The sequence below is a fragment of the Pezoporus flaviventris genome, unplaced genomic scaffold (assembly GCF_033815535.1).
Source record: "Pezoporus flaviventris isolate CSIRO_AGI_PZ_B2104156 unplaced genomic scaffold, CSIRO_AGI_Pfla_v1 ptg000036l, whole genome shotgun sequence".
Taxonomy (NCBI): Eukaryota; Metazoa; Chordata; class Aves; order Psittaciformes; family Psittacidae; genus Pezoporus; species Pezoporus flaviventris.
Genome location: NW_026892584.1, coordinates 38,954,585 through 38,971,396, shown reverse-complemented (window position 1 = coordinate 38,971,396; position 16,812 = coordinate 38,954,585). Strand labels below are relative to the sequence as shown.

At 37.1% G+C, this 16,812-nt stretch overlaps 1 protein-coding gene across 2 annotated transcripts in view; it reads right to left on the bottom strand.

Annotated features, from left to right (window-relative positions):
• WDR25 (WD repeat domain 25) overlaps positions 1–16,812 on the bottom strand; it is a 66,501-nt gene that overhangs the window by 21,854 nt on the left and 27,835 nt on the right. For both annotated transcript variants that reach the window (XM_061463994.1, XM_061463993.1), the window contains exon 2: positions 7,805–7,952. In XM_061463994.1, coding sequence (XP_061319978.1) covers positions 7,805–7,952 — 148 coding nt within the window. The remainder of the gene's footprint in view (positions 1–7,804; positions 7,953–16,812) is intronic.

Below are 16,812 nucleotides of genomic sequence, written 5' to 3'. Positions count from 1 at the left end.
AATATGCAACAGTGACCATCTCTCACCATGGGAGCTTTCAGTACCCCAAAAGCTACAGAATCAGAGAAAAACAAACAAACAAGCAAACAAACAAAAAAACAAAAAAAACAAAAACAAAAACAACAAAATTCCACAGGGAAGGAAGAAAATATTAAAATCATTAGTTATAGGAGCAAAAAGATATTGCTCTCAAGTACACCACTACCAGGCATCGTTTGCAAGCTTTAGAAAAGTTATATACACATGCTTCTTCCTCTCATCCTCAACACTTGAGAAAATACTGGATTTCCCTGTGGAGACACACTAGCCAGTTTAATAGCTCTTTGCTCCTAAAGGAACTTGGTTCCTAGTAGTATCTAGTTTAATAAACAATCTGTGAGTATAGTCACCAAGTTTTAAATGGCACTGCAGCCAGAAATTAACAAAAATACAGCTTACCTGTACTAATCCTGTCTAACAGTTTCATACAGCTTACTTGTACTAATCCTGTCAAACAGCTTTATAAAGGCTGCATCAAGCAGTTGCTACTCTCCATAAAATACGTCATCCACACAGCATTAGACAAATTAGTGATTCAGCAGAACTCATCATCTAACCTTGCAACAAACATTAATTGTTTAACTACCTTTACTAAATAGGTTTTCACCTCCACAATACTTCTGAAAACTGCTTTTTCTATAATACGCACATATTTCTTTCCACTGTACTTTCTAGCCTAAGATATGAGAAAGTCAGGTAAGACAAAATCAAAAAGAGATGTGTACTAAATTCAAGACGCATTTCATCTAATAACTACAAGATCTGTTACCTTTTCCAAAGAAAGATTGATTTAAGATCATTTGTTTGTTATTAATTAGTCCATCTTTCAATCTCTTCCCCAGCTACTTCCAATTATTTGCTCAATATTTATTCCAGAAACTAAAATTCTCTATTTCCCTCTTCTCTCTCCTCTGTTTTTAAGAGAAGTGGGTACTAGTTTTGCCCTTGTCTTCTAGAGGCTGTTATTTATCCAAAAGATTGCATTGACAGTACACTGTAATGATCTCAGTACTATGAGTTCTATTTTATAGTGTAATAATAAATAAAATTCATGCAAACAACCATGCAAACAAGAGTATTTTATTCATCTCTATATGCTCTAACCTGCTACTTTACCCTATTTAAGCTGTTACCTTACTGTTTGATGCAGATATTACCCATGCTAGTTTTTTAACTGGTCTGAGGAGCAATCACAATACATTAATCTTAAAAGCCCAGGCTCTCCAATTAGTACTTTGAAGTAAAACTTTCTTTCTCATTCTCTCAGCCCCCAAAAGTGAAATTCAATTGAGCATCTCTTTTTGGAAACTCATTATGCTGTGTTCTGAAGAGTTGGTGGTATTAGACGTATATTTGAATTTCATTCTACTGCCACATCACAGAAAATGAGAAAAAGTCTGGAATGTGGAAGAGCAAAGGAATAGCAGCAGATAACATGCTCAAAAGGGGAGGATCACAACAGTACAGAAAAGAAACTCTCCTATTGACAGAACTTGAATTTATGCATAATAAAAGAATCTAAGTCAGACTGCTTGTCATGCAAACATGCCTGAGCCCATCTAAATGAACTTTACTAACATTTATATTAATACATCCCTTGAACCTTTCCGTTTTACGTATTAGGACTGCAGAGCTGAAGTACCCAGGCACATTCTCTACACAGTTATGAAATCTCTATCACTGTATATCTTTCTGAACTTCAGAAATTTAGGAAAAATATCCAACTGAGAGACAGAACAGATCACTGCAGAATACGATATGGGGCAAAATAGCTCATGCAATCCAGTGTTTTAAAACAACAAATTCAACTTTTAGTTCTCTTTTGTGCAGACTTTACTTTGTGTGTTTTACTACCATGAGCAGAATTTCCTGCTTTCCAGGCTGCAACTATGCTATGATGGATCTAAGCCATATGGGTTGGGAAATCCAGCTTCAGCATTTGTTGGAGATCCTGCTTCACCTTCCTGGAAGTCGGTATTTACAGTTAGGTATATTTTTCTCTAAAATGATACAGCTTATTAACATTAAACATACAACTTTTGGGGGCCTTATTCTATATGTTGCGAAAGATGTTCTTTGAGCAGAAGACTCCCTTATCCACACAAGAATACAACAGGTATAATTCAGCAAGCTTGTATATACCTTTGTTGTGCATATATTTATTGCATTTTAGTTCATAAAGGCAGCATAACAAAGATTCAACCAACTCACAGACTGTAGAAAATTATATCTTCTGAAAATCTATTTGGCTAATAGAGGGAAAATCTATACCCCATATCATTTTCCTGTATAAGAGGTTGTTATTCCAAAAGCAGAGAACAAATATTTCTCTCAATCTTTAAGTTCACAATTTCAGTAACAAGATCTACCTCATCTTTACAGTGTGGTTTTTATTCTTAAAGTGCTTAATTCAATTCTTCATTTATTAAAGGCTCACCAGTAAAATACACAGTATGGAAAAGAAAAAAATCTTTTAAAAAATCTTGAACATATGTTTCTGGCAGCCTACTGTGAAACTGCTCAACTATGAAATCAGATATTTTAAAGGCTATTTAACATGGTGAATTTTTCAGAGAATATCAGCATAGCTACTGAGCACAGGATGCTTCTGTAACTGTGTTCAGTGGTTCTCAGGTTCACACCCCTACCTGCATAATCCAAAATCATTCACTTCCTTACACTATTCTATAGGAAAAGTGAAGCCACATTACAAGGACATGAGAGTAAGCTCACTTAGCAGAATAAGCAGAACTTCCCTGACTGTATGCATTTAAAAAAAAACAAACAAAACCATGTCAACTGGGCTTTTTTTCTGAAGTGTCATAGAAAATTTTTATGCATATTAAAACAACATACTATCTATTACTGGGAGAGAAGAGGTGGAATAGAATGAAGTCACAGCTCTCCTGAGGTGATGCTTATGTATGAGCACTTGTCCTGGTGAACTGGAATCTCCTATGTGAACAAATACAATTATATTTATTAACAATAATGTTATATCTATAGGACTACCACATTAGAATATAAAATAAAATACAGAAAAACAAACCTGCACCATGTTTTTGGAGGGTACAAAATATTCCATTGAGAGACTCTCAAAATAATGCAAAAATTTTGTTTTGTTTTCAAAAACCCTGACGGATTTAAGTGACCACATTATATAGAATCTGAACTTTCCTTCAAAACCAACAGCCTAATTTCAGTATCCTGGCCATGGTAATGTGAAAACTTTCAAAATAATGGGAAATTAAATTTCCTATTATAAAACTCTGAGGAAGTTATATTTGAAATCAAGTTCAGTCCATGAACTAAAATATAACTGCAGCATTTGGCAACACAGGAAATGTGCCAGAATGTCTTGGAAAATTCCCTCTGTCATAATATCAAAGAAATGAGAAGTATCTGTAATATGCAAATAGAACCAATCCGGCCAGTGTTCTGCCTATGCTACTGTACCAGTTATTTGTCTCTAATAAAAAAAATCCACTGATGAATAAAACATATATTCCAAAAATAAAACAGTTATAAATAAATTTTAAAATTAAAATTACCTTCCTAAAGTTGGTAAAGCATCTCCATTACATCTGGACATAATAAAAGCTAAATGTCAAATGCACTTGACCAGGAATTGTTTTAAAAGCTTTTTTTTTTCAGTGTTCTGTGAATATAGCACTACCTACTAATCTGTAAATAACAAAGTGTCTGAACTATCACTAGTAGAAATGACTGCAAGTGCGGTCTTAGTAGAGATGAACCAGGGAGCCTAGCTGGTTCAGACTGCTGCATTATTATCACATTTGTGAAAAAAAATCAGAAAGTTTTATTTTTATAAAAAATACTTTATATAAAATAGGACAATAAAAAATATTAACAAGTAATCTTTACAGGCAGCTCAGCTGCAGTTTTTGGATCTACTAATATTTGCAAAACTCCACACTGCAGTACTGTACATGCTTCACGTAAATGGCAGCCAAAGAACTACTCATGCGAATGACACATTAATAACCTTGAGTTCTTTAAGTATTTTATGCATATTTCAGATCAGAAATATGCACTGAATATGTACATCAGTTTTTAAGAAAACTGAATTTTTGTTGTGGAAAAACGGACCACTTGCAGAAAAGTGGAGCATCTTAGCTTGACTATCCTGAAGTTAGAAATATGGATGACCATTTAAGATAATAAATGATGATCTATAAGGAACAAATTTAGAAAAAGAAGACTTGTACAACAGCATCTACTTCATCAAACCAGGACAAGCGAATTTGTTGTACCACAATAATTTGAACTCTTCTCTTTCCCTGCTCTTCCATCATAGCATCAACAAATCGTACAGGCTGAACCTCCGGGGGGCATCTAGTCCAAATAGGACTAGACACAGGTAGATCCAGCTGCAGAGGGTTACTCAGGGGTTACTGATGTATCTGAGTATCTCCAAGTATAGAGACATTAAAGTCTCTCAGGACAGCCTGCTTTAGTGTTTGATGACCCTTGAGTTGAGCCAAAAAGTTTCCTGTGTTCTTACATTTGTCCTTTGCCTCTCATCCTTTAACTGCACATCTCTGAAAAGAGCCTGGCATAATCTTCTCTATGTACTAGGTAAACACTTACAAATCTGGCCCGAGATGAAGGTAACCTTTGCTGCAAGAAAGCAATGCTGATTCATCTTCAGCTTCAGAACCCCCAGATTTTTTCTGCAAAGCTACTTTATAGACAGTTTAGCAACGGCCTCTTCTGTTGCACAGGATCATTCCATTCCAGATGCAGGACTTTGCATTTGTCCCTGTTGAACCTTATGAGGTTCCTCTTAGCCCATTTTCCCTGCTTGCAGTATCTTAGACCTCCCTGTATATAAGAACTTTCATTAAAGACACTTGACAAGTGGAAGAAGTTTGATGGTGTAAAACTGCAGGATAAGATTTCATGCGTCTTCTACCCTTGCATGACAATTTCTATGCCAACAACAACAAAAAAAACTGCTTTGTGATTAATGAGATTTCAGTGTCTGCTGCCATCCCAAAGCTCACATCGCAAAGATTAAACAAAAAAAAAAAAAATCCCTCCAGAACATACAACCTCTTAGGACAAGGGATACCCAAACTTAAGTCCAAGCTTAGAAACAAGATTTCCAGGGAAATTTATTCTTTCACTGCTTGTTACAATATGCTGGCACATTTCTTGAAGAATCTTGTAACTAGCTGTCGTCAGACCCAGAACAAACAATTAGCTAGACTACAATTTTGATTTAATAGGGCAGAAACTATGTTCCTAACAGAAAAACAACACAAAATGAGAAATGAGAAAAAAAAAACAAAAAAACAAGCTCCAACTAAGCAGCTCAATACCATGCATGTTCAAAGCTCCATTTGCAATCTTTCCTAAACTTTTAAAAGTAATTCTCTTCAGACTGTTAGGTTTCTTTTGGTGAAGGGCATGTAGAAATTTTTATAGCACAGATGCAATATATAGAATCCATACTGAAAAGGACAAGAAAGATTAGACTTTGGCAAACATGACTAGAAAAATGCTGAACCAGAACAACCTACAGAAGAGACAGAGCACAGAGCCTTAAAGACAGCATTATTATTTATAAAATCTCATCAGCATGCATTTACTGGATTTAAACACACTGGTAGTTAGCTCAGTCTAGCAACAGACAGTAATTAAGATCAAAATCCAAAAATGTATCTAAAGTTCTCTGTGAAGGAACAGTTCTAACAGCTATCTGAAGTTAATCAAAGAAGAAATCATCTCAGCGCTGATGAAGAGTGAGGAGGAATGAATGATTCAGTGAACTAATGTAAATCAAAACCTTATAGCCATCTTAGTGTTTTTCAAATGGAAATGAGTCTTTTTATATCAAATTGATTTGGATTCCAGAGGGAAACTGCTTGCCCTGTTTCTCTGAAAAGAATTGACAAGAGAGAAGGAAATCAGAAACTGATCTGTATGTATAGAAAATGACAATGAAATTCTGATCACTTGTGTGATTTTTGCAAATGAAGTGTGTGTCACTAAGTCAGGTCTAAACATCAACATTACAACTGCAGTTCGCATAAGTTACAAGGAATCCCATGTCCTTGAAATAAGGCAATAATGAATATCTGGTATTTGCAAGGATTATAAGCATTCATTTTACCTTTACACATAGTTAAAGTAGTCAGAAATACTACATAACTCACAAGTTGGTTTCAAATTTGTTATTGTTGTCATTGCCTAACACACGGAAGTACCTTCGTCCAAATGAACCACTACCAACAACATAAACCAGACTACTATCCCACTACTGGACAGTTGAGTCAAAAAGACGTTAGAAATTAAAGCGTATAATTAAATTATATCATTATATCTTTGGAATCTGTTCTATTGTTTTACAAAATGAGATTTTCCCCACAGTAATCCCTTCAAATGACTCAGGCAATCAAATTTATTCTACTGCTATAAACCCCATTAAGAATGTAGCCATTCTGTTTAGAATTTGTAAGCACAACTTGCATTAGTAAGATTCAGATATATATGAGGCTAAAAATTAGAAGGTTGCTGCCATGAGACTGAAAATAAAAAAACAATAAGTCTAACAAATTAATGACTTGGTATATTAACCTCATGCAATATTACTACATCAGATATATAAAGCTCTTTTCCCCATTATAAAACATGGATATCCTAAAAAAAAAAAATTTGGTAACTGCGTCACAGGTTTTACATTCCCAAACTCTGGCAGCTCCCTTCCAGTCACCACTGAATTTAAATATTTCTGGTATGATAAGTGTTGAGAAAAATAAAATCTTAGAGCATGGAAAAGAATCTTCTTTTCATGTGAACAATATTCACAAATTTCCTTGGCCACTTTCCCAGTTCATCTGAATGGGATTACTGCTCTCCAGATATTCGCATACAATGTACTTCTTTTACATAACAGAGAACCCTCCTAGATGAGAACTGCTTGTAATTTCTGTAAGTATTTCTTTTGTAGTCTTACAAAAAAAAAAAATTGCACCTTTGCGGGAGTTAAACATTTAAAAGTAAATTAAGTGGAAAAAATAAAATTACATCTCTTCAGCTGACAAGCTACTATTTTAGGTCTAATCATTTATACACACGCAGAGGTGTCCTATTATGTACAGCCCCAATGAATGCTGCCGTTTGAATGCAGGTAACATGCATAAAGGAGAAAAGAAACATAGCTAATAGAACCGCTTTAGTGTGTGAAGGCAACATGAGGAGAGATGCATCCTGGAAATTAGCTGCTAAGGTCACAACATTACAATCCCAAATCAAATTCACAACTACATCAAAACAACACAGGTTCAGTTTCAAGGTTTCATAACAGAATTTAAGTTTCTATTTAAAAAAATAAAAAAATTATTAACTTTAAGCACAAACTTAAAACCAATCCCACTGAGAATGAGATACAAGCCTATATTTAAATTAACCATATGTATATATGTTACTGAAGTCAGCTTTAAGAAGCTCTTCAAACACTTTAATGAATGATCATGACACAGCATACAAAAAATACACATTCTGTATCTGATGATAGAAATTACATATGTTCATGAAGTTAAAGATACTTGAATTTTCTTAAGTATCTCCAACTACCCTTAACTGCTGAGACTTTTTAGTGAGGGCATGTTTCAAAAATTCTAACTTGGAACTACAGATTTTATCTATATTTTTAAAAGAAAGAATAAGGTTAGTAAGATACAAAGTTATCTGTACTCGATAAAGATAGGGCTATAATGCACCCTTACGTGATCTTTACCTGTTTCTACATCTGTTAAATGCAGCATGGAATCAAAGCCCCCACTAAGGATCCTTCTTCCACAAGACGACCACCGGGCAGCTCGAACAGCACAAGAGTGACAGGAGTATGTTTTCAAACAGCAGCCTGTATCTACAGCATCCCATACCTTAAAAAAAGGATAACAAAAACCTCATGAAGAATCATGGTATTTTTTTTCCATGTATTGATAAGTAGCCACAGCAAATCACTGTGGCTGAGAAAGCTTTGAATTCTGAATTCAAATACTGCCAAGCTGTAGAATTCTGTTTGAAATAATAGCATGGTTGATAAGAATTAGCACATTTTATTTACAAGGCACAAATCACTACTAAATTTCTATAGAAACATAGAATGGTTTGGGTTGGAAGGAATCTTAAGCCCCCCTGCCATGGTCTAGGGCCCTTCCACTAGACCAGGTTGCTCAAAGCCCCATCCAACCTGTCCTTGAACGCTGCCAAGGTTTATGACTTTATGAGTTGTTTCATTTCTTGAAATGTCTACATAGCTGTCAATGGCTATTCATGTAATACTTTCCCATTCATAACACTGTCCTACCTCTGTGCAGGAACATATCCAAATACACTTGCCCTTAAAATAACTTTTCTTCCAAATTATTGTCTCTATCATGTCTTTGCTTTCTATTGAGTAAAAGGAATGCTAGCAGATTACAGCTTTCACATCTGCCTATAGATAGGCTACTATAGTATTTCTCACACAGTTTGTAATTCACTTCACTGAGGAGGCAGATAGGAATATCATCATGCAACTACATGGAGACTTCTAAGGAGTGGCCTAAGTAATTTTTCAGTTTCTTCTGGACAGAATTAGGTTGATGCTGAGCATTTCTAAAAATCATGTCCTACTAGTTATCTTTTTTTTTTTTTAAAGTACAAAACAACTAATATTTTTAGAGCAAAGATAGACCTGCTCATAAGTTAAAAAGAATCTTTAAAGAGAAATGCAACTGTTTCCCAATAACATATTTTAGAGAATAGAACTAGTCTGAATTACAATTTCAGTTACCACATATAGTACGTAATAATCAAAAGCACATCCTTTCCATGGTGCTCCTTTTGTCAGTTTTAAAATTAAAAGTTTAGCAACAAATGACCCATGAAAAGATCCAGTATGCTCACCTCTAAGAGAAGGATAAATATCAAAACTATTTTCCCTATCAAAATTCTGTTTCAGTAAAAGATTATAAAATAATTTACGATTGTAAAATGCAATATAATACCTGTTGAGTTGTCTAATAAAATAGATAACAAATGCTATAACCATACCAGTAAATCCTACATTTTATTACTTCTAATATTAGTAGTGCAAATAAATCAATGCTTTGACAGTGCTTCATGACAGTTTTATTGCAGTTTCAGTAAACCCAAGGAAGTTTATTGCTTTAAAGTCACCGTTTTACTTCATGGTACTTCACGATGTGTCACTTTCTCCCTGCTGCAGAATGAAAACGCTGCTGAGGAGCTTCAAAGTTTGTTCTGAATTTTGTCCATTCCAATCAACTTCTCAAGTCTAAGATCATTTCTATAATGCTAGGAACAGATTAGGCAATTAACAGAATACAAAAAAAAAAAAGACTTTTTTTTTAAAGTGAGAAACAATTCAACCTTCATGTATGTCAGCACAAGAGCACTGAAGTTAGCACTAAAATAAAATTGACTACATATCTGTGCATTTTAAAGGACATTAAAAACAAAACCAACTTGGTAAATCAGAAAACATAAGCAGACATTTACTTTGCTGTGGGAACAGCACAATTCACAATACAAGAGAATGTAAAGGGGGATAAAAAAGCAAGACTCTTGGTAATGTATTTTTATCTTCAATCATATTTTGTTCTCACTGAACAAAAAGGACTCTAAGACAATATCATTCTTATATAGTCCAAACTCAGCAGATAGCATTCCACTACAGAAAATCATTTCAAAGAATCTTCTAGCATGGAGCAAAATTCTGCAATGCAAAGCAACCAATATCATTAATTACTTTAACAGTCAGGTAAGACTGGAACCGTGATGGCCATACCGTAAGTATTCTACCCTATCCACAGGAAAAGAAATCAGGAAAATCTTAATATTAAACTGCTTTTGAAAGTAAGTTCCTCTGCTTTAATGAGTTTTAATGATTATTTCAAGATTCACAGTATTAAAAAAAGGGTTAGTTGTGTCTTGGAGGGCTTTGAGGAAGCTAACGAATGAATCAAGATGAAAGGAAAAAAAGGATGGTACATGCTTCAGATACTTTTCTGTCATGTTTAATGATTAAGTATGAAAACTCAATTTTCACAAAAGTATGAAGCAAAGCAAGTTCAACAGCACTTCTGAGATCCTGCTTGATTAAAAAAAGTGTATAAATGGAAAAAGCACACCCCTAAAACTGCACATTTCCCTTCATTACGTGAAATGCAATAAGCAATCAAATCCTGTGAAGGAGACCACTGACTACGCACAAGGTACAAGTTACTGAGTACTGCATTTCTCCCCACTGTTCAGCTTTTCATCAGGTCTTGTAGCCCACATAATGGTGATGTTGCAACGCCTTCTGGAATTAGAGCCACGTAGGCAAGGTAGTCTTGACTGAGGAAATTCACTCTATTGCGAATTAACATAAACTTTTAATGACAGATTCAGGTGTTGAGGAAAAAAGACCAAGAGTTAAACGACCACTTAGGGGAACCCCTTCCTTCCTCAGGCCCCACTTCAGTCCAGTGCTTCTCCTCCCCTACTCCTACCCCAGCTTCACTTGTTTTCACTGGGTGGTATGCTCATTCCCTTCCACGTACCCAGTAGAGAATGGCCATCGCAGGAGGCTGGGGTCAGGACCCAAAGGCTTTTTGTTGCCTCTCATTGCACTTCACTCTTTTCATCCCCTGCTCTTTGCTTCTTACTGCTCCTATGCTCCCTTGGTCCAAATGCACATCTCTTTTCTTATCTCTTCACATTGCCTTGTGTGTGTCCTCACATGCATCCTTCTGTTTCCTCACGTGTCCTTGTGGCTGTGCCCTTTCTTCAATATGTGTGACAGGGGAACTCACAACTGCCTCCCATACAGGCCATCCCTGCAGTTCTGGCTACCAAACCCCACAGTTAATGCCTAATACAATCCATCAGTTTGACAAAAGAGTTAGGACAGACCTCCATCAAGATACGGTCCAATGCAATTCACTGGAGCCCACTAATGTGCTTTTAAATAATGGTGAGAGGTGCCACTTCTACTGTGGCTTTGCAGCCTAATGGGAAGAGAAGTTAAGGCAATGGAAGATGGCAGACCCTGTCCTGCGGTGCAGGGGCAATGCTCTGCAAGCTTTACCGAGGCACATTCAGTCCTAGGTATGGTTCCATATAACCCACCTGGGATTTTCCTTAAAGTCTCACATCTGGTGGATTTAGCTCAGTGTAACTTTGACACATTAGTGTGTGTTCTGATGCAACAGTAATACAGCGCAGTGTGCCCCCTGAGGAACAATTTCAGAGCTTTATGTTTCAGTATTCATCTTCCATAGGAAAAGAGAAGCTTTACTTCCTATTTGCAAGTGGTATTTGATATTTACAGTTAACTTCTCAGCAATCACTTGAGAAATGCAGCCATGCCCACAGAAAGTCATTTAAAGGTGTGCAAACAAAAATGGGTGTGCAAAACTGAAATCAAGACAATTAAAGGACAAACAATGCACCTTCTGTACAAATAAATTACAAAAGGGTGGGAGATGTGAATGCTCAACTGTAACAGAATATGTCTGCCACAAGTAACAACCACCATTCCATTCACAGTATCACAGTATGCTAGAGATTGGAAGGGACCTCGAAAGATCATCTAGTCCAATCCCCCTGCCGGAGCAGGAACACCTAGATAATGTTACACAGGAATGCGTCCAGGCGGGTTTTGAATGTCTCCAGGGAAGGAGACTCCGCAACCTCCCTGGGCAGCCTGTTCCAGTCTTCCGTCACCCTCACTGAGAAGAAGTTTCTTCTCAAGTTTAAGTGGAACCTCTTGTGTTCCAGTTTGTACCCATTACCCCTTGTCCTATCATTGTTTGCCACTGAGTAGAGCCTGGCTCCATCCTCGTGACACTCCCCCTTTATATATTTATAGACACTTATAAGCTCACCCCTCAGTCTCCTCTTCTCTAAACTATAGAGACCCAGCTCCCTCAGTCTTTCCTCATAAAGGAGATGTTCCACTCCCCTAATCATCTTCGTTGCCCTGCGCTGGACTCTCTCCAGCAGCTCCCTGTCCTTCTTGAACTGAGGGGCCCAGAACTGGACACAATATTCCAGATGGGGTCTCACCAGGGCAGAGTAGAGGGGAAGGAGGACCTCTCTCGACCTACTAACCACCCCCCTTCTAATACACCCCCGGATGCCATTGGCCTTCTTGGTCACAAGGGCACAGTGTTGGCTCATGGTCACCCTGTTGTCCACTAGGACCCCCAGGTCCCTCTCCCCTACACTGCTCTCTAACAGGTCGTTCCCCAACCTGTACTGAAACCTGGGGTTGTTCCTGCCCAGATGCAGGACTCTACACTTTCCCTTGTTATAGTTCATCAAGTTATTCCCTGCCCAACTCTCCAGCCTGTCCAGGTCTCGCTGGATGGCAGCACAGCCTTCTGGCGTGTCAGCCACTCCTCCCAGCTTAGTGTCATCAGCAAACTTGCTGATAGTACACTCAATTCCCTCATCTAAATCATTGATGAATATATTAAATAATACCGGTCCCAGTACTGACCCTTGAGGCACTCCACTAGTTACAGGCCTCCAACTAGACTCAGCCCCATAGACTACAACTCTCTGGCTTCTCTCCTTCAGCCAGTTCGCAGTCCACCTCACTACCTGATCATCCAGTCCACACTTCCTCATTTTAGCCGTGAGGATGCTGTGGGAGACTGTGTCAAATGCTTTGCTGAAGTCAAGGTAGACCACATCCACCGCTCTGCCATCATCCATCCACCGTGTTATTTCCTCATAAAAGGCTAAGAGATTGGTCAAACATGATTTCCCCCTGGTGAAGCCATGTTGACTGCCCCTCATAACCTTCTTATCCTTGATATGCCTTAAGATGGCACCAAGGATAAGGTGTTCCATCACTTTCCCAGGGATGGAGGTGAGGCTGACCGGTCTATAGTTACCCGGGTCCTCCTTCTTGCCCTTTTTGAAGACTGGAGTGACATTTGCTTTCCCCCAGTCCTCAGGCACCTCTCCCCTTTCCCAAGTAAAAAAATTAGCTATACAAGCAGCTATATTTGAGAGGTTTAAGCAGTGTCACATTCAGCCAAGTCCCAGTCTATGTTTGGTGGAAAACTGACAAAAAAACTTTCCATGACAAAGCAAATTCATCTTTGCTCCCTCTTTTTCTCCCAACAGACACACATATCAATGCAGACGGTCTTTCTGATAGCTTGGAATTTTGCACACTAAAAGAGAGGGAGCTTTGACATTTGCTTTGGCCATTCCAGCTCTTCCTGCTATCACACAGACAACTGTCAAGATGTTTTCTATTGTTGTTGAAGCAGAGATTTACTGGTGACAGGCTCAGTGTCTGGGAAGAGAAGTTCTGGGTTCCTGTCTTCACTCCTGAAATAATACATATAATTCTGTACTTGTTCCAGCATTGAACTGTAATTAAAGCAAACATCAAATGCTCTTTGTCTGCTTTAGCTCCTAGGCCACAGCCATACACCCTTGTCCTTGCTTTGGCCACCTGAAACATGTAATTAGGGTCTGAATATGCTTACAAGCTCTGGGGACTGTCATCCTCCATCCTGTTCCTGAATTTCTGAGCTGCTTAGGCAGGTAACATGCACCTACCTTCCTCACATTCCTAGAAGTGAGAGAGATGTGAACCATGTTACACCAACAAATGGAGAATCTACTGTATTTCATTACAAAGGAAAGATGTTTCAACTCTCATCCGAGGATCATCGCATAGCCACCACCAAGTCTGCATTTTCCAACAGTCTCTTAAGTAGTTCCTTAATCCTGCATATTTCTACTGCTTAGTCATAATTAGGGGAAAATGTGGCTAGAGGGAGAGTTCCAACATAGCCTATCCAAAGCTTAAGACTAATGTCTACTCAGCAGTTGGTGTTTACTCCAAACAGGCAGCCACTGTCATGTAAAAAATTATATGAGTCCTTCTCACGTGAATTTGCCTCTGACAAACACTCAGTTGTCAGCTTAACAGATTCTCCAGGATGGCAGGCATTTCAGAAGTTTTCTTGCAACTGAGATAGCCAAGTGCTTCAAGAACAACGTGTGTGTGGAAATTCATTTTTTTCCTAGTATCCTTTCTTCACTTTTTCCATATGCTGGATATGCTGGCTCAAACTAGGATAGAACAATAAGCCTAAAAGACTGCATGGCAGTAACCAGCAGAGTTGACGAAATGACCAAAGACCATCCACCATGATGCCTGAACCCAGAAGCATGTTCTCTAAATTACCAAGGTAAACAATAAACAAACAGTTACTAACCAGTAGGCTGGATTGTGGCATTTCTGCTAGGAATATAGAACTGGGTTACAATACAGCTACCAGACTTCAGTCTCAAAAGAAAAATTTTTAAGGGCCTGATACAAAACAGGGGATGAGATCTCCCTAGGAATCAGGGCCACTAAAAACTTCCTATTTCAAATGAGTGGAGATGCTGATCATGCTTTGTCTGCCAAAGAGGAACATGAATCACAGACTCTTTCCCAGAAAAGGATCCCAAACCCATTCTTCCGTGTGGCTTCAGAAAAAGGATTTGTACCCAAGAGCAGTCTAACACTGAAGGCAAAGGCTGCAACACTATAAAGTCATGGTTGTAACAACCACAGCTTTATTTTCAAAGTGTTTTTAAGAAATTAGATGTCTTTGAACCATTTACAAAGTCATATTTTAAATACCAAAGGCTGCTGAACCTTAAGCGTATCTAATAACAAATGCTTTTAAAAAAGTTTTATAAAATAAACTCGTAAGATTTACCTGGAATAAAGCCTTACATATTTAGTACATAATAAATTACTTGGGCAGGGGGAACAGCTCATTAAAAAATACACAGGCTGAGATACATATATATTTCCTTCACAGGCATTGAAATGTTTATCAAGCATTACAGGACTAGATGCTATCATGCATCTGTCAAATGAAGACAGATTTATAATCAACTGTTTTTACCAAGAGATCAACTGCTTTAAGTGCTTGACTTCAAAACTCAGCTCTTACAGAAACTCAGTATTATTTCTAGATGAAATATTAAACCTGGTGTTTCTCTTTTATCTTCTGATGTCAGATGTGATTTTAATTGCTGAGCTAAGAAGTTAAAAGCACACATTTCAGCCTGCTATTCTGAAAATACTGCTTATTGCCATAGATTCAAGCAATGTTTTACATTATAAATAGTAACCAGTCCATCCTTTCCCTTATAAAGAACCCCCAAAGCAATGAAATATGCAACTCTTATTCAGAAAAAGACACATATTTCTGTATTACCTCCCCTAAACCTACCATTATAAACTAATGAATTCTGCAATATTTGAAAGAAATACATAGTCAAGACTCAAAGCTTTGAAATTACCTAGTTACTTTCAACGATTATATTTAATGCCTTTCTGGCATTAAGGTATCATGAACTTTTTAATTCCATTTTTTCCAGTCTTATTAAAATTGGCTTTAAGGTGTCAGCTCATTCATATTTCCCTACTAGTTCCTACCCTTATGTACTTCACTATTTATAAAATTGCCTATTTCTTTTCCATCAATAGCTTTCACTTCATTTGATTTCCTCTCATATTATAGAAAGTATGATGATTACATCGTTATCTGCTAGGATTAATATATTGTGCCAGAATGGCAGATACAAACATTCAAGTGACAAGATTATACTACAGATTCTTTTAAAAAAGCAATTTTCTTTTTACTTTCTCCAAGGCATATTGTAATTCAATTGCTCTTTCACATTCTTCATGATATTTGGAAATAAAGGCTTTAGAAGTTGACTGCTTTCCTACATAGCTTACGAATATTGTATAAAAACTGCAACCAGCATTTTAGGTAACATAACCAGACCTTCCCACCCTCAAGATCAAAAGTTCACAAATCACATAAGCAACCAAGCAATACAGCAGATAAGATTTATTACGGATGATGTGTTTCCAGATCCTATTTTCTGACTGAACACATTCAGGAAAACAGCCCCTAAAAATACAGTACTTTGGGTTGAAGATAATAAAAAATCTCCTGGTAAATCGCTAAAACAAACAAAAAAAAAAAAAAAGGGGAGGGTAAGCGCTTGATATGTCAATGAATAGCAGCCACAGAAGAATGTTCAGTAGTCTGCTATGCTATCAACCAGCCAATAGGACACAAAATAAAGGCTTTTATCTTATTTACCATCCAAACTAGGCATTCATTCCTAGAAAAAAAAAGCCACAGCAACACAAGCAGAGTAACAAAAGTAACATGAGAGCTCATAAAGCATATGGAGACTGATAAATTAGGAATTGAGCATGTCTCTTCCATTGTCATTCTATGATTACCTATAATATGCTTGCCTCCAAGCAAATCTGGTTGCAGTAAAGAAACTACTTTTAGGAAGAGAAATGTGCATCTATTCAAACAGACAGTCACTATAATCGCACAGTGAACCCAAGAACAACAATTAAGTTGTGATAAATTGTTACAAATTAGAGGCTGGGAGCAAGTATCAGGAATTAAGTTGTATGCATTTTGAATTTGGATGCGTAAAGGAACTACAGCAGAGCAAACCAAGAATATTAAGCAAGAAATTACTTTCTGGAGCATGTATAACAAAATTTAAAAATTTTTAATGGATAAATTCAAGTTAATTTCAACATAACATCCATACTAAAATAACAGAACTCTTGCCCCTCAATTTAAGCAAATTGTGTTATTCTTCTGTAATTACCAACTTCCTCTGTCAATGGCTCCTACTACATGGACAACAAGAAATCATTTCAACTTCTCAATTAATCTA